The 24,063-nt window shown below is 58.4% G+C and overlaps 4 protein-coding genes across 5 annotated transcripts in view; 1 reads left to right on the top strand and 3 right to left on the bottom strand.

The window, feature by feature from the left end:
• Positions 1-3,331, bottom strand: part of TMEM151A (transmembrane protein 151A) — an 8,063-nt gene extending 4,732 nt beyond the window's left edge. Inside the window, exons 1-2 of the mRNA XM_032151521.2 lie at positions 3,283-3,331; positions 9-479 (exon numbers count right to left, since the gene is read on the bottom strand). Of these exons, the coding sequence (XP_032007412.2) occupies positions 9-479; positions 3,283-3,331 (520 nt within the window). The remainder of the gene's footprint in view (positions 1-8; positions 480-3,282) is intronic.
• On the top strand, positions 3,152-7,754 carry YIF1A (Yip1 interacting factor homolog A, membrane trafficking protein). Of its 2 annotated transcripts, XM_032153522.2 has the most exons (8): positions 3,153-3,360; positions 4,046-4,257; positions 4,422-4,526; positions 4,656-4,734; positions 6,575-6,632; positions 6,797-6,952; positions 7,369-7,462; positions 7,551-7,754. In XM_032153522.2, exons 1-8 carry the CDS (start codon positions 3,330-3,332, stop codon positions 7,695-7,697), a joined length of 882 nt encoding a protein of 293 aa, XP_032009413.1. In that variant the 5' UTR covers positions 3,153-3,329; the 3' UTR covers positions 7,698-7,754. The 2 variants fall into 2 exon arrangements, with proteins under 2 accessions (XP_032009414.1, XP_032009413.1); XM_032153523.2 differs by lacking the exon at positions 6,797-6,952 and having other exon boundaries at positions 3,152-3,360.
• Positions 7,755-8,127: 373 nt separating this feature from the next.
• CNIH2 (cornichon family AMPA receptor auxiliary protein 2) lies at positions 8,128-14,134 on the bottom strand. The gene is made up of 6 exons (XM_032153519.2): positions 13,771-14,134; positions 10,005-10,073; positions 9,554-9,601; positions 9,186-9,298; positions 8,942-9,085; positions 8,128-8,763 (listed from the first exon to the last, which is right to left on the bottom strand). The coding sequence occupies exons 1-6, from the start codon at positions 13,849-13,851 to the stop codon at positions 8,736-8,738; spliced, it is 483 nt and encodes a 160-aa protein (XP_032009410.1). The 5' UTR covers positions 13,852-14,134; the 3' UTR covers positions 8,128-8,735.
• Positions 14,135-14,816: 682 nt separating this feature from the next.
• RAB1B (RAB1B, member RAS oncogene family) lies at positions 14,817-23,710 on the bottom strand. Its single transcript, XM_032153517.2, has 6 exons — positions 23,563-23,710; positions 20,397-20,469; positions 20,014-20,109; positions 19,806-19,901; positions 16,360-16,491; positions 14,817-16,265 (listed from the first exon to the last, which is right to left on the bottom strand). Exons 1-6 carry the CDS (start codon positions 23,574-23,576, stop codon positions 16,071-16,073), a joined length of 606 nt encoding a protein of 201 aa, XP_032009408.1. The 5' UTR covers positions 23,577-23,710; the 3' UTR covers positions 14,817-16,070.
• Positions 23,711-24,063: the final 353 nt, after the last annotated feature.

The raw sequence follows: 24,063 nt of genomic DNA, 5'->3' as shown, positions 1-24,063 counted from the left end.
GCGGGCACCTCCCCGCCGTCGCCAGCGCCGTCCTCGGGCATGGTGTCCTGGCTGCTTGGGCGGCCCCAGCCCGAGCACCGGGCATGATAGGGGGGAGCACGGAGGGCTGCGGCGCGGCCCCCGGGGGCGTCCGCTCGGCTCAGCGGCCGCGGAGGGAGTGCGCGGAGCTCGAGCCCAAGCGCCGCGGCAGCGGCTGCGGCGGCAGCAGCGTTGGCGGCCCGGGTGCCCGGCGCCCCGCCCTCCGCTGACCCCGCCCCCGCGGCACCGGCGGCGCCGCCGGCAGCGCCTGGCACCGCGGGCGCTCCGCCCGCCCCCGAGAAGCCCCCGCTGGGCGGCTGGACCCCTGGGTTCTCCTCCGGCCGCGCTCGCGCTCGCGACCTTGAGCTGGTCTAACCCTCTGGCGCCTGAGCTTCCTGGGCTGTAAAACCCTCGAGGAAGGAGAATCTCCAAGGTGGGTGGGCGCTCGCAGGGTCCCATCTCTAAGGAGTAGGCCCAGAGTTAAGCCCACCCAGATCCCATCCCTGAAGCCTCACTTGGAGAAGAGGGTAGTTACAGCTGAGAAAAGCGTGGTGAGTCTCACTGGCTGGGCAGGGGTGCTGGGCTCAGCTTAGGACAGGCAGGCTGGGGCCAGGACACAAGGGACCCTAGGCTGCGTGACCTTGGGCCAGCATGCTCCACTCTCAACCTCAGTTTTCCCATCTGAGAAATGGGGATAGAAGCTGGACTGAATGGCTCATGCCTGTAATCCCAGCACTTTGGGAGACCGAGGTGGGAGGATCACTGGAGCCCAGGAATTCCAGCAGCCTTGGAAACATGGTGAAACCCTGCCTATACAAAAAATTAAAAAATGAGCTGGGCATGATGGTGTGGTGTGCACCTGTATTCCCAGCTACTCGGGAGGCTAAGACAGGAGGATCAATTGAGTCTGAGAGTAAGAGGCTGCAGTGAGCTGTGTTTGCACCACTGTTCTCCAGCTGCGTGACAAAGTGAGACCCTGTCTAGAAGGAGAAGGAGAAAGAGAAGGAGAAGGAGAAGAAGAAGAAGGAGAAAGAACGAAAAAAGAAAGAAAGAAAGAAAAAGAAAGAAAGAAAGAAAGAAAAAGAAAGAAAGAAAGGACATAGAAAGGTTTTGGATTCAGTTTACAAGCATCCATCATGCCCTGTACTTCAGCCTGTGTGACAGAGTAAGACCCCGTCTTGAAGAAGAAGAAGAAGGAGGAGGAGGAGGAGGAGGAGGAAGAGGAAGAGGAGGAGGAGGAGGAAAGAAAGAAAGAAAGAAGGAAAGAAAGAAAAGAAAGAAAGAAAGAAGGAAAGAAAAGAAGAAAGAAAGAAAGAAAGAAAGAAAGAAAGAAAGAAAGAAAGAAAGAAAAGACATAGAAAGGTTTTGGATTCAGTTCACAAGCATCCATTGTGCCCTGCAGTGACATGGGAACTGACTTGCATTAGATGACCCCCTCCCAGGTACACGTGGCCCCAGTGCTACTTCCTAGCCCTTCAGGGCCTCAGATCTTCACATCTGAGCCTGGGTCTAGCTTTGCTCCCAAACCAGACAATCTGGGCAGAAAATGAGCTGCAATACTGGTGGGTTAATTCATTGAGTATGTGCGTGTGTTCAGGCAAACAGCAACTCAAAGACCATTCAATTAAACATCCTTACCCACTTAAAGATTAGGTAACTGAGATGTGGACAGAGGAAAGGACTGGTCCAGGGTTTTGTCTATTTATTATGTATTTCTTGGACACAGATGTTTATTAGGTGTCTTCTATATGCAAGTATTGTGCTTGGCACTGGGAAGACAAGGGTGGAAGTGGAAAATGACAACAAGGCCTGTCCTCATGGAACTTACATGCAGGGCAAATTGGGTGCACCCAGAGGGCGCCTAGAACCCAGCCTATGACCTCCACCCCTGACCAGGTCAGGTCTCTGTTCCCTTTGTCTCTCTGAGAGGCACGAGATGAACTGGCTCTTAAAGATAACTAGGCTTATGGACAAGTGGATATGAGGGGGAAGGGCATCCCACGTGGAGCGGACCTCTGGGCAATGGCACTGCAATCAGACCACGTGGGCTGAGTTTGGGGAGCAGGAAGGTCATCTGGTGTAACTGGATACCTGGTAGCTAATTAGAGAGGTCGCAGAGAATCTGCTCATGCTCTCTAGAAAGCGGTGGCTGAAGGTCTGTGAGAGGGAGGCCCCCGAAGACTGTCTCCGCGGGGGTGGGAGTGATCAGAACCTAGGTGGAGAGAAAGGAACCCCCGGGACTACAAGTGAGGCTTGGGGGCCTCACTTCGAGAAGACCACAGGCCCCGCGATGACTCAGAAGTTTAGGCTGCAGCTTCAGGACGCATATCAGCACACCTCTGCCCCCAAATCTGCTGGACTACGGGAGAGTCTATGGGACGTGCCCGAGGCAGGATCCTGCCCCACCTATACCACCCAATCTCTCAGACTTCGGATCCTCTGGGCCCCAGTTTTGCAGTATGCGTGTATGTGTGCGTGCGGCCACGCGCTCGCACCCCAAATCTTCCCATCCGCAGGCCCCCGGGAGTCTACAGGATGGCGGCAGAGGCGGGAGGGCATTTTCAGCACCGGACGACGGACAGCACCCGCGCGGAGAAGAGGAGTGGGAGGCGGGAGGAGTCAGCATCCTGGGGCTTGCTTGGCAGCTCTGTCACTGATAGGTCCGGACTCCCACCACCACCTCCGGGGCTGCCAGGGCTCCGTTCCAAGATTGGGTGAAGTGTAGGTGACGGGGGAGGAAAACAAGCCCAGAGAGGGAGGAACAGGCGCCCCGAAGGGCAGGGCTTGGTTGGAGCTCGACCGCCCCATTCCCTCCCGGAGTACGTCCCACCAAGGAAGCTTTGTTCCTGACTCCGGCCGCAGGTTACCTCTCGGCTCCCTGGTGTAGTCGTGGCAGGGAACGTCAAGTGCCTCACCGCGCAGGCGCGCAAAAAATTCTCGCCCACCTTCTTCCTTAACTCTTTTATTGGCTGTTCCCACCGTGAACTGGCAAGCCCGTGATCCAATCCCAGGCACCGCAAGTGGCTCCGCCTATCCCTCACCCGGATGTTGCCTTCTGCCGAATCCGCTCAGGGCAGAGCTCGTCAGTGGCCAATTGGGAGAGGGGAGGGGCGAGCCGGCGCCGCCGAAGAGCCAATGGCAGGCGCGGGGGATGACGCCACGGACATGGTGGCCGAGACCGGCGAGGTGGGGGACGTGTTGCGCGGCCGAGTGGCCTCGGTCGGTACCCTGGGCGCGGAGCAGCTGCCTCATTAGTATTCGTACCCACGAGGCGGCGCAGCGGGCCCTCGGGGAGAGCGAGCGTCGCGGCCATGGCTTATCACTCGGGCTACGGAGCCCACGGTGCGTGGGGCGCGGGCGGGGCGCGGCGCGGCCGGCGGGGGGAGTCGGCGGCGCGGCCGGCTCACCCCGAGGGAGACAGCGACTGGGACCGCTGCCCAGGGCGGGGGTGTCACTCGGGTTCCTGCCCCTCGCAACACTCCAACACGTCCCGGACTTCGCCCTCTCGGCCCAGTCCTGAGACCGGGCGGTGGTAGCACAGCTGGGAATCCTATGCCGGAGTCGGGCAAAAACGGGGTCCGCTTCCGCCTCCAGAAACTCCTTTGACTGTTGTGAACCTGGGGAGGTCCCTGAGTACTGTCCAGGGCCTCCGGGTAGCCAGCTGTCGCCTCTCCCCGCTTTGCTCACGGAAGGATGCCCTCCCAGTTATTCTCACCTAGCAAACTTCTACTCACTGTGGCTCAGTTCAGAGGTCACTTCCAATGAGAGGCCTTCAGAAACCCCGAGTGGGCAACCAGTTCTAGGCGCTGCCTCAGCTCTTCCTTTGCCTACATTTAGCAACGGATTTCTCGCAAAGGATCCGTCATCAAAGTTTTTTCTCAGTTAGCTCCCCCTCACCCAACTTGGGGTCCCCTCACTGATCGGTGCCTGCAGGACCCGTGCAGGGCTGTCCAGCCAGGGAAGGGGCGGTGGTTTGCGCTCATGCTTGGAATTTATGTCATCTATTCTGATACCTCCAAACCCACAGGCTCCAAGTACAGGGCCCGGGCAGCCCCGGATCCCCCTCCCCTCTTCGATGACACAAGCGGTGGTTATTCCAGCCAGCCCGGGGGATACCCAGCCTCAGGAGCAGACGTGGCCTTCAGTGTCAACCACTTGCTTGGGGACCCAATGGCCAATGTGGCTATGGCCTATGGCAGCTCCATCGCATCCCATGGGAAGGACATGGTGCACAAGGAGGTGTGACCTGCCCCCGGGGCACGGGTGGCAGAATTTTTGGCTAGGGCTGGGGCATCATGGGATTCCACCCGATTCCTCACAGTGCTCTCAGGGATGGAGCACACAGAGGGGCACCCTGAGGCCTGGGGTGCGGCTTGCCCACAGCCTCCTCTCTCCCCTCCCAGCTGCACCGTTTTGTGTCTGTGAGCAAACTCAAGTATTTTTTTGCTGTGGACACAGCCTACGTGGCCAAGAAGCTAGGGCTGCTGGTCTTCCCCTACACACACCAGGTGAGCTTCCTACCAAGGGAGCTGGTGGGCCTTCCTCATTCTGCCCGAGTCTGGCCCCCAGACCTCAACCCCCTTCTCTCCTCTTTTCTCTTTTTCCTCTCCTGATGTGGCCGCTGCTGCCACTGCCAGAACTGGGAAGTGCAGTACAGTCGTGATGTTCCTCTGCCCCCCCGGCAAGACCTCAACGCCCCTGACCTCTATATCCCCAGTGAGTCTCCAACCTGGGCTGGGGAACATGGTGGGATGGGGTCGAGGGGGACTTGTGTCTTGAGGGATGAATGGGAAGAGAGGCTCAGCTACTGAGTCAGCATCTGTTCTTGGTGCTTTGTGTATGTGTGGCAGTTGCAAGACACCAGGCAGGCAGTGCAGGGTGACCAGTAAGGAGCTTCCTGAATGTGCCTTCAGTGTCCCCAGGACACCCTTTTGAGACCTTCCTGTCCCTTGATTTGGACTATATCCCTCCCCAGCCTGGAGCTCTGGGTTTAGAACTGGCTTTGCAGATTCCAGCTGTGGGACTTCAGGCTGGTTATTTGTACTTTTCGGTTAAACAGGACTAATGTAGTCCCTACCTCAAAGGACTGTTGGAGAGATTCAGCAAGGTGATGTTTGCTCAGCACCTCACCTGGCACACAGGAAGGACGTAGGAAACATTAACTGTTATCATCGTTATTGCTTGTCCTCCAAGGCGTGCTCTGTTATCTCTTCTTCCAAGAAGCCTTTCCTGACCCCCTGAGCAAGTGGTGGCTCCCTTCTGGGTTCCCACAACTGCCTGTCCACATGGCATTTTTCAGGCTGCCCACATGTACAGGTGACTCTTCTCTGTCCTGTTGGCTGCACAGGGCCAGGCCCAACGTGGACACCCAGGGTGAGTGAGTGTGCAGGGACCAGCCCGCAGATGAGCTTCCAGTGAGGGCAGCCAGTGGGACTGAGGGCAGGCAGCCAGCCTAGGTGTGCTGGGCAGCACAGGGGCTTCCATCCTTCATCACGTGTGTCCATCATAGCCACCGTGTAAGGCTGGAACTGGCATCCCCATTTTACATGTTGAAGCCAAGCCTCAGAGGACCTTCAGTATCGTTGAGGCCTCAGAGTTGACAGGTGGTACAGCTGATTTCCTGACTCCAGAACTCCAGACACTCCCCGCTGGTGGTCATGTCAGTGCTTTTTTTTTTTTCCTTCTTTTGAGATAGGGTCTCACTCTGTTACCCAGTCTGGAGTACAGTGGTGTGGTCTTGGCTCACTGCAACCTCTGCCTCTCAGGCTCAGGTGGCGATCCTCCTGCCTCAGTCTCCTGAGCAGCTGGGACTGCAGGCTACAGGCGCCTGCCGCCAGGCCCAGCTAATTTTTGTATTTTTAGTAGAGACAGCGTTTTGCCATGTTGCCCAGGCTGGTCTTGAACTCCTGGGCTCAAGTGAGCTGCCTGCCTTGGCCTCCCAAAGTGCTGGGATTACAGGCATGAGCTACTGTGCCCAGCCAATTCTAGTGCTTTAAGCGGGGCAGAAGACAGAGTTAAAACTGCTACTAATGCCCGGCTCCCACTGGCTCTGAGCTTTTATGAATACTGCCCAAAGTTAAAGTTGGAGTTCCCTGCATTGTTGGGCAGCCAGGGCCCTAGCCAGTGCTGAGACTTAGAATTGCTGACTGCGGTGAGGTCATCTCCATGGCCCCAGACTCAGGACAGCATGGGTGTCCACTGAACCTGCATTCTGGTCTTGCCAGAAACCAGTTTGGTCCCTGTATAGGCGGAACAATGGCCTTGGCCCATGATACAGTTTCTGAGATGCAGCAGAAAACTGATGAGCTTCCCAGCACAGGGTAAGGAAAGGTGGCTTGTGGTCCTGGAAGAAGGGTCAGGTGGCATTTACACAGTGGGAGAGGGCTGATCGGAGACAGGCACCCCAGTCAGGGCATTTGGGAGCAGAATGTGGAGGTCAGGCCATGCTGGGCTATGCAGAGAAGGAAGTATAGGACATGTCAGTGAACCCGAATGCCTAGTAAGGCAGCTCTGATGGAGGAAGCCAAGCTGATCGCATCTCTCTGGCACTTGGCAGCGATGGCCTTCATTACTTACGTGCTCCTGGCTGGGATGGCACTGGGCATTCAGAAAAGGTCAGTGCCAAACCCCTCCCTTACCCTCCCCTCCCTGTGAGCTCTTCTCCCAACCTCCCTAGGGCATATGTGGTGGTCCCCAGCTCACCCTCTGTTGCCCCAGTCTATCTTCCTCACCCCTGCCTCAGGATGCCTGGCTCTGAGCCACCCCTGCTTTGGCGCAGGTTCTCCCCGGAGGTGCTGGGCCTGTGTGCAAGCACGGCGCTGGTGTGGGTGGTGATGGAGGTGCTGGCCCTGCTCCTGGGCCTCTACCTGGCCACCGTGCGCAGTGACCTGAGCACCTTTCACCTGCTGGCCTACAGTGGCTACAAATATGTGGGGTGAGCACTTGTGGGCCAGGGGGAGGTGGCCTTGGGTCTGGGCCTGCATAGCTGTAGCCTCGAACTGTGACCCTGGACATGTCTCGGCCACCAGTGACCTCTAGCACTGCTCTGTTAAGAGGGAGCAGCTGTCTTCAGCAGTCTCCTGAGGACCTGCGTGCCATGCAGAGGTTGGGGAGGTGTTGAGAGTCACTCTGCAAGAGTCTTGGGGAGAGAAGGGGGTCTCAGATCCAGGTCCTGGGGCTGAGTCCTGGGCCTTCCATATCTCTTTGGGGTCTGGGTCCCTGTGGGGACAGATTGAGAGTAAAAGGCGCTGTGGGAGGTGGGGTCTAGCTGGGCTCTGGGCATTGGGGGTAGGGCCAATCTCAGGCCTAGACCCCTGGGGGTCACCAACCGTTTCCTCCTCCCACCTCCAGAATGATCCTTAGTGTGCTCACGGGGCTGCTGTTCGGCAGCGATGGCTACTACGTGGCGCTGGCCTGGACCTCATCGGCACTCATGTACTTCATTGTGAGTCTGGCGCGCCCCCCATTCCCCTGCCTTCACTTGAGGGCAAACCTCCCCCTCCTGGCCAGGTTTCAGCTCTCCTTTCTTCCAGGTGCGCTCTTTGCGGACAGCAGCCTTGGGCCCCGACAGCATGGGGGGCCCTGTCCCCCGGCAGCGTCTCCAGCTCTACCTGACTCTGGGAGCTGCAGCCTTCCAGCCCCTCATCATATACTGGCTGACTTTCCACCTGGTCCGGTGACCCCCTGGCCCCAGATGGCACTGAGTTTTTCATTCATTGAAGATTTGATTTCCTTGACTTTGTCTGGCCCTTGTTCCTGGGGCCTGATGGGGAGCTACAGATACCTCTGGGCCTCCATATTGCCCAGGGGACCAGGCTTGGGGCTGTCTAGGAAGAAGGTGGACCCAGGGAGGGCTTTATGACTTTGGTGACCTTGATGCTGCCTTATAAGGGTTTCAGCAGCCTCAGCTGGGAAAGAGAAGATGGAAGGAGGCTGCTGAGGGGACCTGGAAGGCCTCTGATCCCTCTGGGGGGCTCCAGCAGGGTCTGTGGGCTAGTGGGGTGAGACAAGCCAGGCTGGGGATTCAGCTTAGGGCTGCCCCCTATACAGTCCCTGTAATCAGCCCCCATCTCCTCTTCAAGCTTTCCAGGAGCAGAACCAGGGCCCACATATTTGCAGTAGTTTATTCATATTTTGTCACAAATGGCCGGGGAGGGGGTGCCGGACTCCTCCAGGCGACATAGAAAATAGGTCCAAGAGACAAGGTGGGCTGGGGTTGGGGCAGATGGAGACAGGGCTGGAGAAAGAGCCTAGGGGAGAGGGGAGGGCAGACTAGGGCTGGGGCTGCCCCCCTGCTGAGCCTGCTCATTCCCGGTGCGGGTACCCCCCCACCTGCAGGGGGAGCCTCAGGGTGGGGGTGGAGGGGGTGGCCCAGAATTTCCAGGGTCAAGCTCTGCCCCTTGGCAGGGCCCAAGTTTCCCCCGAAGTGGACAAGTTCGGAGGTCCTGCCCCTTCCAGGAATGACTGCCATGCTCACAGGCTGGCAGAGGAGCCCCTGCCCCTGTTTCGAGCTCTGCCCAGCCGCTCTAGTCCAAGGGGGAGGGCTCTGAAGGTGGGGGGGGGGGGGCCCCCCGCAGCAGCAGTTTGGGGGTTGGAGAGGCTGGGGGCACCAGTGCCCCCTCCCTCCCCAGGGCTGAGGCCTCTGCGGCCAAGGGGCAGGGCTGGGGGTGCACAGGCGTCCGGTCCGTTCTGGGCTCGCTCCCTGGCCGGCTTCCCCCTTAGAAACTCACCAACGTATAAACCATACTGTGGGAAGATGAGCCAGTGAGCCTAGCCCTGCACACACACAGCCACCCAGATGCCCACCTGGCCACACCCTGGGCTGCCCTCAGTCCTCAAGGGCAAAAAGCAGGAACTTGGGATTGGAAGCGTGATGCTGGGACATCCCTTCCCTGAGTTCTGACTGCCGTGGGCAAGGCCTCACCTGTACAGGTAATAGAAGAAGGAGAGCAGGTAGAAGGCAAGTTTGCACCAGGACTCCTTCTGGCAGTAGTTGAGAATGTCAGCATTCATGATGGAGACCGCATCATACATGACCTCAGAGCCATCTGCAGGACGGTGGAAGTACCTGAGGCAGACAGGGGCTTGAATGTCTGCCATCAGGGCTCCCACCCCCATCCTGCCCGTGTTCCCCATCTCAGCCTCCCCAAGGCAGCTGCTACCCTCACCTCCAGAGGTGGTAGAAGAGGAGGGGGATGTTGAGGCCCAGGGTCACCCACTCTGCTGCACACAGAAACATCAGACAGAAGAGGCCGTGGATGGAATATTCTGGGACCACCAGCTGAGGGAGTGAGGGTGAGAGGTCAGCAGCCTGGTGCTATGACAGACCCAGGCTTCAAGGGCACAGAGAGGAGCTGGGGTTTGGGAGGTGCCCACCCACTGTGACCTCTGGGGATTAAAACGCCTCTGGCTTCCCACTCCCTCCCAAGTAGAGTGGATCAAACAGGCCCAAAGCAGGGGAAGGGCTGGTTCTGGGCCACAGACAGTGGGGGCAGCGCTGGGCTAGAAGCCTCCTGCCCCCAGCCCTGATACTGACCTTCCTCAGGAGGCAGCAGATGCGTTCGATGTTTTTTAAACGCTCGCGCTGTTGGGGGAAGGAAAAGGCCGCGATGGGGGAGGCGGAGAAGCAGGTACTGGATCAGCTCCCACCGCCCCGCATGTGGCCGCCAGGGGGCGCCAGAGCGGTCTCTGCGGCACTGTCGGCGCGGCCGGGAAGCAGCCGCGCCGTCCCCATGGAGACCGTCACCATGGGGCCTTCACCCGCGTCTCCATGGCAACGGCCCAGAGCCTGGCAACCACCGCCCCGCCAGGAGGAACTCAGCCCTGAGCCCGCGCCAGGTGTTTGCTGGGGGCGGAGACAGAGAGGAAGGGGGTATGGCCGTAGGCCCCCCACCCCACCCCCGTCTTCCCGTCTCCCACCCCCAGCTCACGACAGATGGAAAGACAGACGGACGGACACACCTCGGCACAGCACATGTATCACTTACTGCCCGCGCAGGGTTCCCCTGGTCGATGGGGTTCTTGAAGTCGGTCCGCAGCTCATCAAAGGCTATGATCTGGGGGAGGGGCGTGTGCCCGTCAGGGTTGGGGCAGCAGCTTATGTCCTCCCCTCAAGTCCTTCTATGGGATAGTTTACTGAAGAGGACCAGCCAGGTGGAGCTTGTTGCAAAGGTGGAGAAACCGAGGCCCAGGGAGGGGCAGGGCCTAGTCCAAGGTCATTACAACAGCCCAGAAGGGAACCCTAGCGTCTGGATGCCCAGTTCAGGCTCATGTCCACTACACCCCCTTCCAAAACATCCCAAGACATGGCCTCGTGTCTGTCCTGCCAGGTCTCAGGCCCTGTGCGGAGCACTGGGGCTCCAGAGGCCTGGGATGCAGCACCTGCCCGGGAGGAACCCAGGCCCAGAGGGATGATCACTCTACCTTCCAGGTGATCAGGGTTTGGGGTATAGGGAGGACCTGAGGTGGGCGCTTAAGCCTGTGTGGGGGGTGAGGGAGTTCAGGCTCGACCCGGAGTAGGTGTTGGTGAGCAAATGGGGGAAATGCAGTCCAAGCAGTAGAAGGTGCAATGGCAGAGGGGTGAAAGGTCAGGAGACATTCTGGAGGCTGTGGGTTTCATGGGGCTGGCATGACGGCGCAGCGAGCAGGAAGAAAAGAGAGTGGTGGAAGAGGAGTTGGAGAGTTCAGCAGAGCCAGACATGGGTGCCCTGCGAGGCCAGACCAGGATTTTGGACTTTAACACAAAAATATTGGGGGGAGGCATTGAAGAGTACACAGCAGCAGAGTGGGGTGGTCAGGTCCATGTCAGGATTGGTCCACGTCTCAGGATTGGTGGGGCAGGAAATCCAAGCTCAATGACAGTCACAGCTGAGATCTAAGTGGTGCTTCTGCTGGCCGGTATGTGGATTAACTCATTTAATTCTTACAACCTAATGACTTAGGTACTAGTTTCATTTTCATGTCTGTTTTGCAGATGAGGAAACTGGGGAAGGTTAAGTGACTTGTCCAGGGCCACACGGCTGGTTAGTGGATTCTAACCCAGTGTGACTCCAGAGTTAAAATTCCTAACCACTGTGTCATACTCAGGCCAGACCAGCAAGGGGACGGTTTGGAGGGTTAGGGGCAGGGCTGATGGTGGTCTGAGTGAGGAGAGTTGTAGTGGAGACGGAAGGCATGTATGGGATTCTACAGCTCTTTAGGAGCCAGACTCCAGAGGGTTCAAATGGCCGAGAAGTGAAGGCAGAAGTCTAAGGTGGCTTCAGGTGTTGGGGTGTCTGACAGACAGTGTCCTCATGGGTGGAAACTCTCCAGGGGAGCAAGTGTTTGAGGGGGTGATGGGATGGGCCTGGAAGGAGCTGACAGGTGACTTGGGGGAAATGGGCTGGCAGAGGAGCCTGCTGGGGTCCCCTCCCGTCAGCACCAGCCCCAGGATGAGGCAGCAGGCCCACCACCCCCACGCATCCCAGACCCCAGACGGCTCAGAGAGAAAGAACATGGACTTCCTGGAGGGAGCTGGGGCCATCTGGATCACCCCCGCCCCTGCCCAGCTCCCCATTGACTCTGGGCAGCCGCCGCTTGGCACGCACAGCAACAGGGTCCACAGGGAGCAGAAGGGTGCCGTCTGTGCCCCAGAGCTGGCACCACCAGCAGGCGGCGGGCGTCGCGCCTCCCACCCCCCAGCCTGCTTGGCGCTGACTCAGCCCCCCGGAACAAACAATCCCCCATGGTGACAGCTGACACGCGTCACTCACCGCCAGGGTTGCCTAGGAACACTGGGGCCTGGGCTGAGGGTCTGAAGTGGGATCTGGGGTCCTGCCCTGTAAGAGTCTAGTTCTTAGCAGCTGTGGACTGAGGACCACACCTCCTATCCCCCAACCACCCAGCAGACCGCACTAGGCGTTCTGATGTGCACAGGCCCACTTTGCCGGCGAGGAACCAGACTCGGGACAAATGACTTGCTAAGATTGTCCAGCTAAATGGCTGAGTGGACAAGAGTACCTCACACAGGTGCTCAATCAATATCTGTTGAATGAACAAAGACATTTCTTCAAAGCTTGGGCCTTTCCTCCCAGCCTGAGTACTCCACAAGGGCAAAGTCTGGGTTTTATTCATCCTTGACCCCCTCAAAGCCACCCAGAGCCTGATCTTTGGGAAGCATCAATGCAGGCGTGGTGGATAAACTGCTGAGAATCCCCTGAGGACAGGGACCCTACAGGGGCTGTGGGAAGGCCCTGGGTGGGGAAGGCCCCAAAAAGGGGCTTCTTGAATTCCAGGAGCCCTTCTCCCAGGAGCTGGTCAGCTCTGCATTCCCTAGCCTGTGGCCGCCAGCTCCCTCCAATCCTTAGAACCCTAGCCCTCCTGCCCCTACCCCACAGAAAGAAAAATAGAGTAACTCGGGGTGCGGGGGAGGGGGGGAAACACAAAGCAACCAAGACCCAGAGAGAGAGCAGAGCCAGGCCAGGGAGTGACAGTGCTGAGGTGCCTGTGGGGGCTCACTCCTCACACAGTAGGTGTTCAGTCAGTCTATGGAATCCCGATGTCAAAGAGCAAGGTGTCAGGGGATGGCAAAGGGAGCGCAGGGGGAACCATGGAGCAGGCGGCAGGTCCCAGGAAGAGAAAGGAGAGAGGAAGTGGGGAGCCCGGGAAAGAAGCAGGTGAGGCACCGGGAGGAAGGAGGGAAGGGCTATGGGAAATGGGATCGAGGGAGGGATAAGAGGACCCCCGAAAGGGAATGACAATCAGGGAGGTGTGCGCGGGAGGTGTGAGCAGAGGATGCTGAGCTGAGCCGGCCAGGGCCGAGCTGGGCAGGCTGTTACAGAGACAGGCACGGGGTTTGGGTGGGGGTGGGGAGGGAGGGCAGTAAAGTGGGGCCAGGGGCCCCCCAACAACCAGCTGGAGGCTGATTGATAGTTCTGTAGTGAGGGGAAGGGAGCCAGGCAGAGGAGGCCCTGGAGGAGAGGGGCTGGGAGGGGAGGAGGAGGGAGCCTGGGGGAAGCGATGGGTCGGATGCAGGATAAGGAATGGACATTTTGAAGAACCAGGTGTGAGGCTAGGCCAGGGTGAGGGACAGACCAAGGGGTATGTGAGACAAAGGGGAAGGGGAACAGGAAGAGGAGGGAAGCTGGAAAATGGAGAGGAAACCTGGGGGGCTGGGAAGCCCCCAACAGGAGGGGTAGGGAAACCCAAGGTGAGCCGGTGGTGGGGGCTAGGTCTCTGGGAGCTGATGAGAGCCAACTGCTGCTTGGTCAGGGAGGGGGCGGGGAAGGCAAAGGGTTAATGGGCTCTGAGATCTGTGGGTCCTGTAAACAGATGCAGTTGCCATAGCAACCAGCTCCATCACTCTGGCTGGAAAAACCCACAAAGGAGGGGGGGGCAGCAGACAGACAAACTGCCCGACGGACTAATGGAGGCGGCTGGATGGTGTGGGGGGGGGGGGGGACGTAGAAGAAGATAAAGGAGCAAAAATTCCAGAAATTCCACTCCCCACCTCAAGGGCTGCATGGGGCAGAGGACGAGGGCAGAGGAGGGGGTCAGGGACCGACTGACATACACACAGACAGGCGGGGGCGGCGGAGGAAGGGGGGCCCCAGGAAGAAAGCCGACCGTGGGGGGTGTTAATAGGGGCGAAGCCGACAAGCCGACGGCTGGGGGATAGCAAGTTTCCCCTGGGCTCTGAGACCACCCGCCCTGGGTCCCTCCAGCTCCGCGTGGCCCCTGCCCCCCACCCCGCCCCCAGCCCCAGCCCGGCCTTACGTGCCAGATGACAAAGAAGATGAGGGAGGCGCACAGCACCAGGGTGAGCATGTAGCAGAACGCGGCGAAGGTGAACGCCATGGCCCCCGCGCCGGGCGGCGGCCCGGGGGGCGCCAGCGCGGGGCCCGAGCGCAAGGGGACGCCCCCCGGCCCGCGCTTAGGGCCGGCCGGGCATGGCCCGTGCGGCTCGGGGGAGGTGGGTGATGCGGCCGGGACCGGGACCGCGGGGCCGTGGGGGGCGCGGGGCGCGGGCCGGTGGGCTCGGGGGGCGCGTCCGCTGCCGGCTGCCCGGGCCCCGATCGCTCATCCTGCGATCCCTCGCCCGCGGCTCCCTCGCTCTCCAGCCCGCGAAGCCGGCGGGGCGGAGCCGGGGGCGGGGCCGCCGCTCGAGCGGCCTCGGGCGGGGCTGGGTCTCCGCGCGCCCCTCGTCTGCCCGCCCGGCTCGGGCGCCACCCCTAGCCCCGACGAGCTCGCGGCCGTTCACCCTCCGGACAGCATAGACGCGGCCGCCCCCCAGCACCCCGCACCCCTAGGCACTCCAGCCACCAGCACGGTCGCACTCGGCCCCCTCGGGCGGGCGCTCAGGGCAGAGGCTGAAGTGCGAGGCACTTGTCACTGTCGGAGGCGGCAGAAGCACCTGGCTGGGACACACAGTGAAGCTAGGACAGGGGCTGAATGGGGGCAGCGGGGTTTTGGGGGGCGCTGAAGGAGGTCGGGCCAGGTGCAGTGGGGGCCCTCTCATTGGCTGCCCGACCCCACACCTCTGCCGTGTGCCCCGCGGGAGTTGGGGAGGGCACGGCAGGTATGAGCTGAAGGCCGCCCGCCTCTTTCCCTGACAGAACGGTGCTGGGCCCTTGGGGACAGACCACAGAAGCACAAGCAGCTTTCCTGGCCCCAGGAAACGGGGTCAAGGGCTTTCGCCAGCAGCCTTAGGACACAGAAACCAAGCCAGGACCCCCGTGCACCCCACCAAGCCCAGGGTTCCAGTTCCATCCCCCCACCCCAAGGCTGGGCTTAGACCACAGACCACACTTGGCCACCACAACTTCCTTGCAAAAACCCTCAGCTCACCCGAGGGCCAATGGAAATTTATTAATTTTTTTTGTCCTTTTCCATCTTTCCCCAAGTGGCTTTTCCTTGCAAAATGCCTGACATGACACCAGAGGGGAACCTGGGAGCGGGGGGCACCCCAAGGGGCAGCCCAGGGACTTAAATACAAGCTGGAGGGCAGGGCACAGGTGGGACAGGCAAGAGACAGCACAAGGGACATGGCTTCTCAGGGAGACCGAAGACTTGCTTTCTTGCAGGAAGCAGCTGTGCCAGAGGGCAGGGGACTAGGATCCTGGGTGCAGAGTGGGTGAGCAGAGAGGCCCCCAACCCTGGATGGAACCCACATTCCCCAGAGAAGTAGCGGCAGGGGATGGGGGCCTTCCCTGGTGGGCTCCAGAGACCGAGGGGAGAGTGAGCCAGATGTGCTGCCTTGGGGAAAGGGAGGAGGTGCTAGCAGAGTGAGGGTTAAGGCTGGTGCCCAGCCTCTGGCACGGTGGGCCTTCCGTCTCCACCTCACATGGGGACAAAGGGGCACGGTGGGCAGGCAGCGCATGGGTCTGTCTCTGGCAGGGCAGAGGGCGGCAGAAGCAGACTCCCTCCAGGCTCAAGACACAGGCCCAGCGCTGCTACCCGCCCACCCGCCCTAGATATACTCAGACCCCACCGCAGCTGGACGGCTCGAGCTGGGAGTGTGGGAGGGGAGAGGAGGCGGTGGGGAGAGGAAAGGGTGGGCTGCTGGGCCCCTGTGGCCTCCATGCCTGTCCTGAGGTCCAGCCCAGGGCGCTGGATCCCAGGTCCTGGATCCCCTGGCCACACTCCTGGCTCTGGGCACTGACTGCAGCCAGGGCAGTAGAGGCCGGGGAGACCCTCAGCTCTTGGGCAGGACAGCAGGAAGAAGGAGGAGAGAAACCCAGTGCAGCATACATGGGGGTGGGAGGGAGACCGACAGAAGAGCCCTCGTTCCAAAGAAAGGTGTGTAGGGGGGCATCTTGGAAAGTCACCTAGAGGCAGCAGCAGAGCAGGCCTCCGCCCTGCCTGGCCACAGGTCCTGAGTGTCCTCCCTTAGGGACCCTGACAGAACTGGGGCTCAGGGCAGCAGGCAGATGGGCCAGAGGGAGATGGGGAGCCCAGGACACCCCAAAGCCACAGACTCAAATGCCCCAGGAGAGGGAGAGGGAGGCACCTCCTGCCCCCTCCAGGGACATCATCTGGAGAAGGTGCCCCCTCTTGTCCCACTCCATGTGCCCCTCCTAGCAACAGCCACCGCCAGCCGGCTTTACAGGGGTGCTGTCGATCTTGAGATTGGGCCGCTCGCCCCCAGACGCTGCTCCAGGCCCCATCCGCTTTTTGATTTCAGCAGCCATGGTCATGAATGCCTGCTCGACATTGGTGGCGTTCTTGGCACTCGTCTCCAAGAAGGGGATGCCCAGAGAGTCTGCAAACTCCTGACAAGGGAGAGGAGAGAAGAGGAGGGGAGAGCAGGGTGAGGGGCAGCAGGCCCCAGTGCCCCCACCCTGGGCAGACTGGCCCATCTGCTACCTTGGCTGTGGTGTTGTCCACCACCTTCTTGGTGGTGAGGTCGCTCTTGTTGCCCACCAGGAGCTTATTGACGTTCTCGCTGGCATAGCGGTCAATCTCCTGCAGCCACTGCTTCACGTTGGCGTAGGATTCCTAAAGGGGGCCAGGGGCCAAAGTTATTTTGCTCCTGTCACCCCTACCCCAGGCCTGGAGAACAAGACCTTCTCTGAGGGGAACAGTACAGCTCCGGGTGCCTTGAGTCCTGGGTTCAGGGATGTTGAGGAAGCCCTCTGCTCCAGGCTGAACCTTCCTCCTTGCCCTCCTCCATCCAAGACCCCGAACAGCCCCAGCAGCCTGCCAACTGCCCCAACACCTCAACAGCTGCCCCAACTTGGGCCTGCCAGCTCTGCTCCCTGCAGCTGTCTCTCTCCCTGAGACACCTGCAGGCCTAACCACATGTGAGAAGCAAAGAGAGGGCGGAAGGGAGACAGGAACAGAGAGTAACAGGTCCGCAAGTCACAATTCCCACCATGGCCTGAAAATCCCTTTGAGGTTTGAAGCCTTGGAGCACAGAAGGTCGAGGGTCCTCTCAGAGGCGGCCCTGGCCTGTGGGGAGACAAGAATCCTGGGAACAGCCTAAAATTCATCCTACTTTTGGCACCAACAGCCTCATTACTCGGCTTCAGACTCTCCCAGCAGCTTGCGCCCCTACCCCACACACAAAGGCAGGACTTTCAGGAAAGTGCTCAAGCTAGGGCCACTTTTCCTGCTTAGGAGCCAGAGGCCTGGTGATATCACACAGGCTCAAACTTAGACCTCCTGCCATGTTCCAAGTTGGGTCCTGTGCTAAGTGCTGGGGACAAAGGGGGAAATCACACTTGGGCCCGGCCCTAACATGTTCACAGGACACTAGATGAATAGACCAGGCCACACACAAGGGCAAAACAGGTTAGAAGGCAGGGGCTGGGGAGCCCCCAGACCACCTCTGCTTGAGGTGGGAGCAACAGTGGACCTAAGCCTGCAGGTGATAACTGGCCTTGTGCAGGAGAGGTGCCAGCTGGGGAGCCAGCATGTGCCAGGTCACTGAATGGGAGGGGCATGGTGTCTCTGGGGAATGGGAGGAAATGGAATGTTGCTGGGATGCAGACACTCAACAGGGAGGGGAGAGGGGGAGGGGAATGAGGAGGGGGGAGGAGAAAGGTGAGAGGGAGAAGCAGGGAGGAAAGAGGGGGGATTGGGGAGAGGCCAGAGCACAGACTGTCTTAGCCTGGCTAAGTCTTTGACTTAGACCAGGAGCCAGTGGGCGTTTCTTAGGCCAGAAGCAACAGAATCACACCTATGCTAGTCTTGACAGGAGGCAGAGGCCAGATCAGACTAGCAAGATAGAGACCAACTGCGAATGGTTGGAATAACCCAGGGAAGAGAACGTGCACCGAGCCAGGGAAGCACACAAGATTTAGTCAGACCACCGCTGCTGAAGGCCTGGCTCAGCCATTTACTGTGTGACCCCAGGTATGTCACCTGACCACTCTGAGCCTCAGTTTCCTCATTTCTATAAACAGTACCTCCCAGAAGGGCTGATTGTGAGCATGAAGAGAATGAATGCAGGCTTGTCTCATAACAAGTGCTTAATTGGCAAGAGCTGCTATTATCCTCATCACTGCTATTATTATGAGGGGACAGATTTGAGAAAGATGATGGGGAGAGAATAGAGGGGACTTGAGACTGACTGGATGGGGGAGGGAAGAGTTTTCTGGTCAGGCTGACAAGGATTGTGTCACAAAGATGGGGATGCAGCTGGGGCATGGTGGTGTGTCTGTAGTCCCAGTGACTTAGGAGGCTGAGGCAGGAGGATCCCTTAAGCCCAGGAGGTTGAGGTTACAATGAGCTATGATCACACCACTGCACTGCAGTCTGGGTGACAGAGTGAGACCCCACGTCTTAAAATAAATAAAAATATTAAAAATGGGGATGGAGGCACTGGTTTGGGGACAGATAGGCCAGCGCTGGACATCTGAGTTCTGCAGAGGCTGCTTGAGAGTAGGAAAGGGTGTGCTCAAAAGCTAAGAGTCCTCCAAAACTGGCTTTGCCCTTCCTGTGAGACCAGCGGCAAGTTACTTAACGCCTTTTCAAGCAAGTTTCCTCATCTAGAAAACACAAACCCCACCATTTAGTTTACTAGAGAAGATCATGAAGATCAGGATTAATACAGACACAAAGTGCCAGCGTAGACATGGACAGAGGAGGGACGCCACAGCCACGGCTGTTAAGATGCAGGAATCACAGAACACAAGGCAGAAGCAAACCACAGAGTGGCCACAGCCATGCACAAGTGTAAGGAGGAGAGTCCAGGGCAGTGGAGAAGCACCAAACACAGGGTGATGGGAGGCAGCACTGGACAGACCAGCAAATAGACACTGACAATAGAGAATCGAGTGCTGCAGGAGACTGAGGAGCTGGGGACGGTCCACTTTTCAAGGAGAGAGAAGAGAACAGTGTCCAAAGCCACGAGAGGTCAATCTGCTGAAATAAGGTCACTGGATATACGGCAGTCAGGTGGGCCTTGGTAACCTCTCTAGGTGGTATGTAGCTTCCTCACAGCTCGTCCAGAGCTGGGGACATCGAGTCCCTGGTGAGCTAGAGCCCGGCTGCTCCTCAGACAGGGACTCTTCCCGGCCCACAGCTGATTTAAGCTTGCTCCTTATCTCCAGGGCTTGGCCCTGTTAAGCAACAACATTTGGTAGAAAAAAACAAAGCAGGTGGAATGAGCCATCCAGGCTTTCTGCCTCTGCCACCGGACTAGCTGAAGGACCCTCGGCAAGTCACCTCACCATCCTGAGCCCAACTCCTTACCTGTGCGATGGGAACACAGACCTCTTCTGAGCATCAGAGGCAATCTGAGGGCTGGGCCAGGTTCTGTAAACTATAAGGTTTCATGGAACCATTTCCAGCTCTTGCTACCACCACTGCCAGTCACATGGTTCTAACGCTGCTGCTGGAGGCAGAGCTTCTGGATCTCTGCTCGCATTGGGCCCAGATCTCAAGCTTCCCCGCTTCTTTGTCTAAGGCCCTCTAATTGTCCCCCTGCACCGTGTCTTCACACAGGAAGCCACAGGCCCAGCATAGCAGCCAACTGCCTGACTAAACTCCCACAACACACAGGTGCCTAGGTCTACAATAAGGTGGCAAGTTTGGCTTGGCGGGGAGGGAAGGTGTGAGGCCTTGTCCTGCCAGAACCTGCAGCAGGGCCTTCGGAGGATCCATTTCTGTGGCTGTTTCCCTCCTTGTGAAATGAGTCCAAGTACAGTCACCTATTTTTTTTCTTTTTCCTAATTAGTTCCTGCAAGCAGACAAATACAGTGTTCTTTCCAGGAAGCATCAGGAAAGAGAGGATGGAAGGAGGAAAAAGAAGAGTCAAAGACCTAAGGCTAAGGAGGCCAAGCTGAGGATGGCTAGTCCAGGAGTACCTGGTCAGTGACGTCATACACCACGATGATGCCATGAGCCCCCCGGTAGTAGCTGGAAGTGATGGTCCGGAACCGTTCCTGGCCCGCTGTGTCCCACTAGGAGACAGGAGGCAGAGGAGCAGGTCAGCTGAGGTCCAGAGTCCCAGAGTCCCTTCCCTCCCAAGGCGGATACCTCTGTACCGGGGATTTTGGGAAGAGCGACACTCACGATCTGAAGTTTGATAGTTTTGCCATCCAGCTCGATCGTTCGGATCTTGAAGTCCACCCCGATGGTGCTGATGTAGCTCTCTGTGTATGTGTCATCCTGGAAGTTCAGGGGCCAGTGAAATGACGGGAGTGAATGAGGTGAGGCCCACTTGGAGAGCCTCCCTCCAGCTGCCTGCCCCAGCTGGGTCTCCGAACCACCAAGCCCCAATTGCCAGCACTCAGCTGGCCAGCCCTGTCTTGTTCAGGGCAGATGTGCTGGTGGCAGGTCTTACAGCTTCACCCCTGGTTCCCAGATCTTGAAACTACTGTGCTCTGGGTTGTCCCTTCTCCCCCCAGCTGCCAGTCAGGACCCCAGGTGGATGGTATGGGAGGCTTCTTACTCACAGCAAACCGCAGGAGCAGGCACGACTTGCCCACGCCTGAGTCGCCAATCAAAAGCAGCTTAAACAGGTAGTCACTGGAGAGAGAAGATGGGAAGGCGTGAAGGGAGGCAGGGAGCCCACCTACCATCATCCTGGAGTCACAATTACAGGATTCCCCCACCCCATGAGGCATCCCTTGGTTTATTTTTATTTTTTTTTTAGCAATAAGGTCTCACTCTGTCACCCAGGCTACAGTGCACTGAAGTGATCACGGCTCATTGCAGCCTCTGCCTCGCGGGCTCAAAGTGATCTTCCCACCTCAGCCTCCCGAGTAGCTGGGATTTCAGGTGTCCACATCCACCACCACTTTTAACTAATCTTTTTTTTTTTTTTTTTTTCCGACCGAGTTTCACTCTTGTTGCCCAGGCTGGAGTGCAATGGCACGATCTTGGCTCACTGCAACCTCCGCCTGCCGGGTTCAAGCAATTCTCCTGCCTCGGCCTCCCGAGTAGCTGGGATTACAGGCACCTGCCACCATGCCCGGCTAAGTTTTGTATTTTTAGTAGAGACAGGGTTTCACCATGTTGGCCAGGCTGGTCTCGAACTCCTGACCTCAGGTGATCCACTTGCCTTGGCCTCCCAAAGTGCTGGGATTACAGGTGTGGGCCACCACACCTGGCCCCTGGCTAATGTTTTCATTTTTTGTAGGGATGGGGTCTCACTATGTTGCCCAGGCTGGTCTCAAACTCACGGGTTCAATTGATTCACCTGCCTTGGCCTCTGAAAGTGCTGGGATTACAGGGGTAAGCCACTACACCTGGCCATCCCTTGGTTTAGAATACTATGGTGCTCACCAGATCTTCCCACCAGTCCCGGTCAGGGAGGGCTGATGCCTCCCTCCACAAACAGCTAGCCCAAAGGGCTCTCAGCTTGCTGAGTCTAAATTCTCACTTTATGGAGAAAGAAATCAAGACACAGAGAGGCATGTGACCTGCCAAGGCAACAGAGCTGGGTATCCTACCCTGATTTCTGAGACTTCATGGTTTGGTCCAGTAGGGGCTATTTAGGGAATCCCCAGTACATGCCCTGTGGTGTGCCTGGCTTGGCAGAGGAGGCCCCAGAATTAGAAGCCAGGGCCCAGTCTAGAACCTATTAAGTGGAAAACCCACGTAAAGAGACTTGATGGCCGGGTGCTGTGGTGTGTGCCTGTGGTCCCAGCTACTGGGGAGGCTGAAGCAGGAGGATCCCTGGAGCCTAGGAGTGCATGACCAGCCTGGGTGATGCAGCATGACCCCGTCTCTCTTTTCTTTTGTTTTTTCGAGACGGAGTCTCACTCTGTCACCAGGCTGGAGTGCAGTGGCACGATCTCGGCTCACTGCAACCTCCAACTCCCTGGTTCAAGCGATTCTCTTGTCTCACCCTCCAGAGTAGCTGGGATTACAGGCACGCGCCACCATGCCTGGCTAATTTTTGTATTTTTAGTAGAGACAGGGTTTCACCATGTTGGCCAGGATGGTCTCGATCTCCTGACCTCGTGATCCACTCGCCTCGGCCTCCCAAAGTGCTGGGATTACAGGTGTGAGCCACCGCACCCGGCCAACCCCATCTCTTTGGAGACAACAACAACAACAACAACAACAAAAAACCTGTTATAAAGTCACCAGGAAGAGGTGGTCAAGTTGCAATGAAAATTGCACTTGAGGCTGGGTGCAGTGGCTGACACCTGTAATCCCAACACTTTGGGAGCCCGAGGCACGAGGATCATTTAAGCCCAGGAGTTTGAGATCAGGCTGGGAAACATATCGAGACCCTGTCTTTAAAAAAATTTAAAAATGTGCCAGGTGCGGTGGTGTGCCTCTGTATTCCCAGCTACTCAGGAGGACAAGGCAGGAGGACTGCTTCAGCCCAAGAGCTGGAGACTGCAGTGAGCCATGATCGCGCCACTGCACTCCAGCCTGGGTGACAGAGAGAGACCCTGTCTCAAAAAAAAAAAAAAAAAAAAAAAAGGTAAAAGGTAATCACATTTAATATTATTGAGTTCCAACCTGTGGACGGACCCTGTGTGAAGTACTTTAAATGCATCATCTCATTTAATCTTCACAACAGTTCAATGAAGTCAGTTTTGTCACTGTCAACTAATGAGGAAACCAGAGGCCAGAGAAGGGAAGTGACTTGCCCTAACTTACACAGTTTATCGCTTTAAGACTCAAACCAGGTTTGTCAGACTCCAAAGTCCCTTCGAGAGCCTGCTGGTTCCCTTCTCTGTTCCCCTCCCAATCCAGCTCAGAGCTTCACCCTTCCCCAAGGAAATCTGAGACCTGGATGTGGAGGAGAAAAAGGAAGTGGCAGAAGAGGAAGAAGATCACTGATACTTGGGGAAAACTATTAGTCCTGGGCATGAGATGTGGGCCACCTACCCGCAGGGGGAGTGACCAACAGTGAGGAGAGTTTGAGGACCAGAGAATCCCACTGGAAGGGGGAGAGCAAATTCCATATTCATCTAAACTTCACAGGCAGTGTGACAGCCAAGGGAAGGGGTGTGACGGTGGCGTTGGGGGCCTGAGCAAAAGCGAGGAGAGGGCGGGAAAGGACGGACCGCCGGGAGCGACAGGACAGCGCGACCCAGGCAAAGGGTAGGAGGCAGCCCCGGAAGAGAGGACCTGCGGGAGACGCGACCCAAGCGGCGCTTCGGGGCCTCCCGCGTAGTTGGCTAGCTTCTGGGCCGGCCCCAGGAGCCGGGCTTCAGGAGAAAGAGGATAGAGGGATTCACTGCCCGACCTAAAGGGCCCGAGCCTGAACCCGAGACCAGAAACTATCAAGACGGGCTCCAAAACTCCGGGACACTTGTCAAGCAGCAGGTGGGGAAACTGAGGCCTGAAGTGACCGGGACTGCGGGGTCATCTGACCGATAAGGCCTGGTAGGACCGGTGTCTCGGGCTCCAAGAGCTATCCCTCGGGGTCGCCACGTCTGGGCCCCGGGTGCGAGGGGTCGGGGTGTTGAGCCGGGGTCCCGGGGCCCCTGGGGGGAGGGGCAGAACCCGGAGGGGGGGGGGGGGAGGTCAGCGGAAGACGGACCCGGATGTGGGGACGCCGCACAGTCCTGACACGGGCTAGACAACCCCGGTAAGCGTACGGCCCTGTATTCGGGATCGAGGCTGCGCTGGACGGCGCGGGCGGGGCTCACTCACTATTCGGGGTTCATGGCGGCGGCGGCGGCCCGCTCGGTCGCTCCCAGTCGGCTCTGCTCCGCCTCCCGTTCCAAGATGGTGGCCACTCCGCCCCAGAGGCCCCGCCCGCGACGCGCAGGCGCAAACGTCCTCTTCTCAGGCCTCGCCGCGCTGATTCTCGGAACTTGTAGTCTGAGACATTCTCCAACTCAGCCCCGCTGCGCAGGCGTAGTCGGGGAGCCCGCGCCTCCGCGCCCACTCCCATCACTGCTGGCGCATTGCCTTCTGGGGCTTGTAGTTTGCACGCCGGACGCACTTAGGCTTGAGGACAGTGCTAGAAAGCCTGACCGCGACTCGGTGTTTAAAAAGCTCAATTTAGGGCTGGGCTTGGCACGTTTCACATCTGTCTGACGGAGGCAGTCATCCTTGCCCTCCCAATACCCACGTTGTGAACATTAAATGAGAATGTGGGTTCTAGTAAGACTAGTAAAAGTTCATTTGTCCAGGGTTCTTCGTGTACTG

The sequence above is a fragment of the Hylobates moloch genome, unplaced genomic scaffold (assembly GCF_009828535.3).
Source record: "Hylobates moloch isolate HMO894 unplaced genomic scaffold, HMol_V3 SCAFFOLD_5, whole genome shotgun sequence".
Classification (NCBI taxonomy): domain Eukaryota; kingdom Metazoa; phylum Chordata; class Mammalia; order Primates; family Hylobatidae; genus Hylobates; species Hylobates moloch.
The sequence above is the reverse complement of the archived record's forward strand: the minus strand, read 5'-3'. Positions and strand labels throughout refer to the sequence as shown.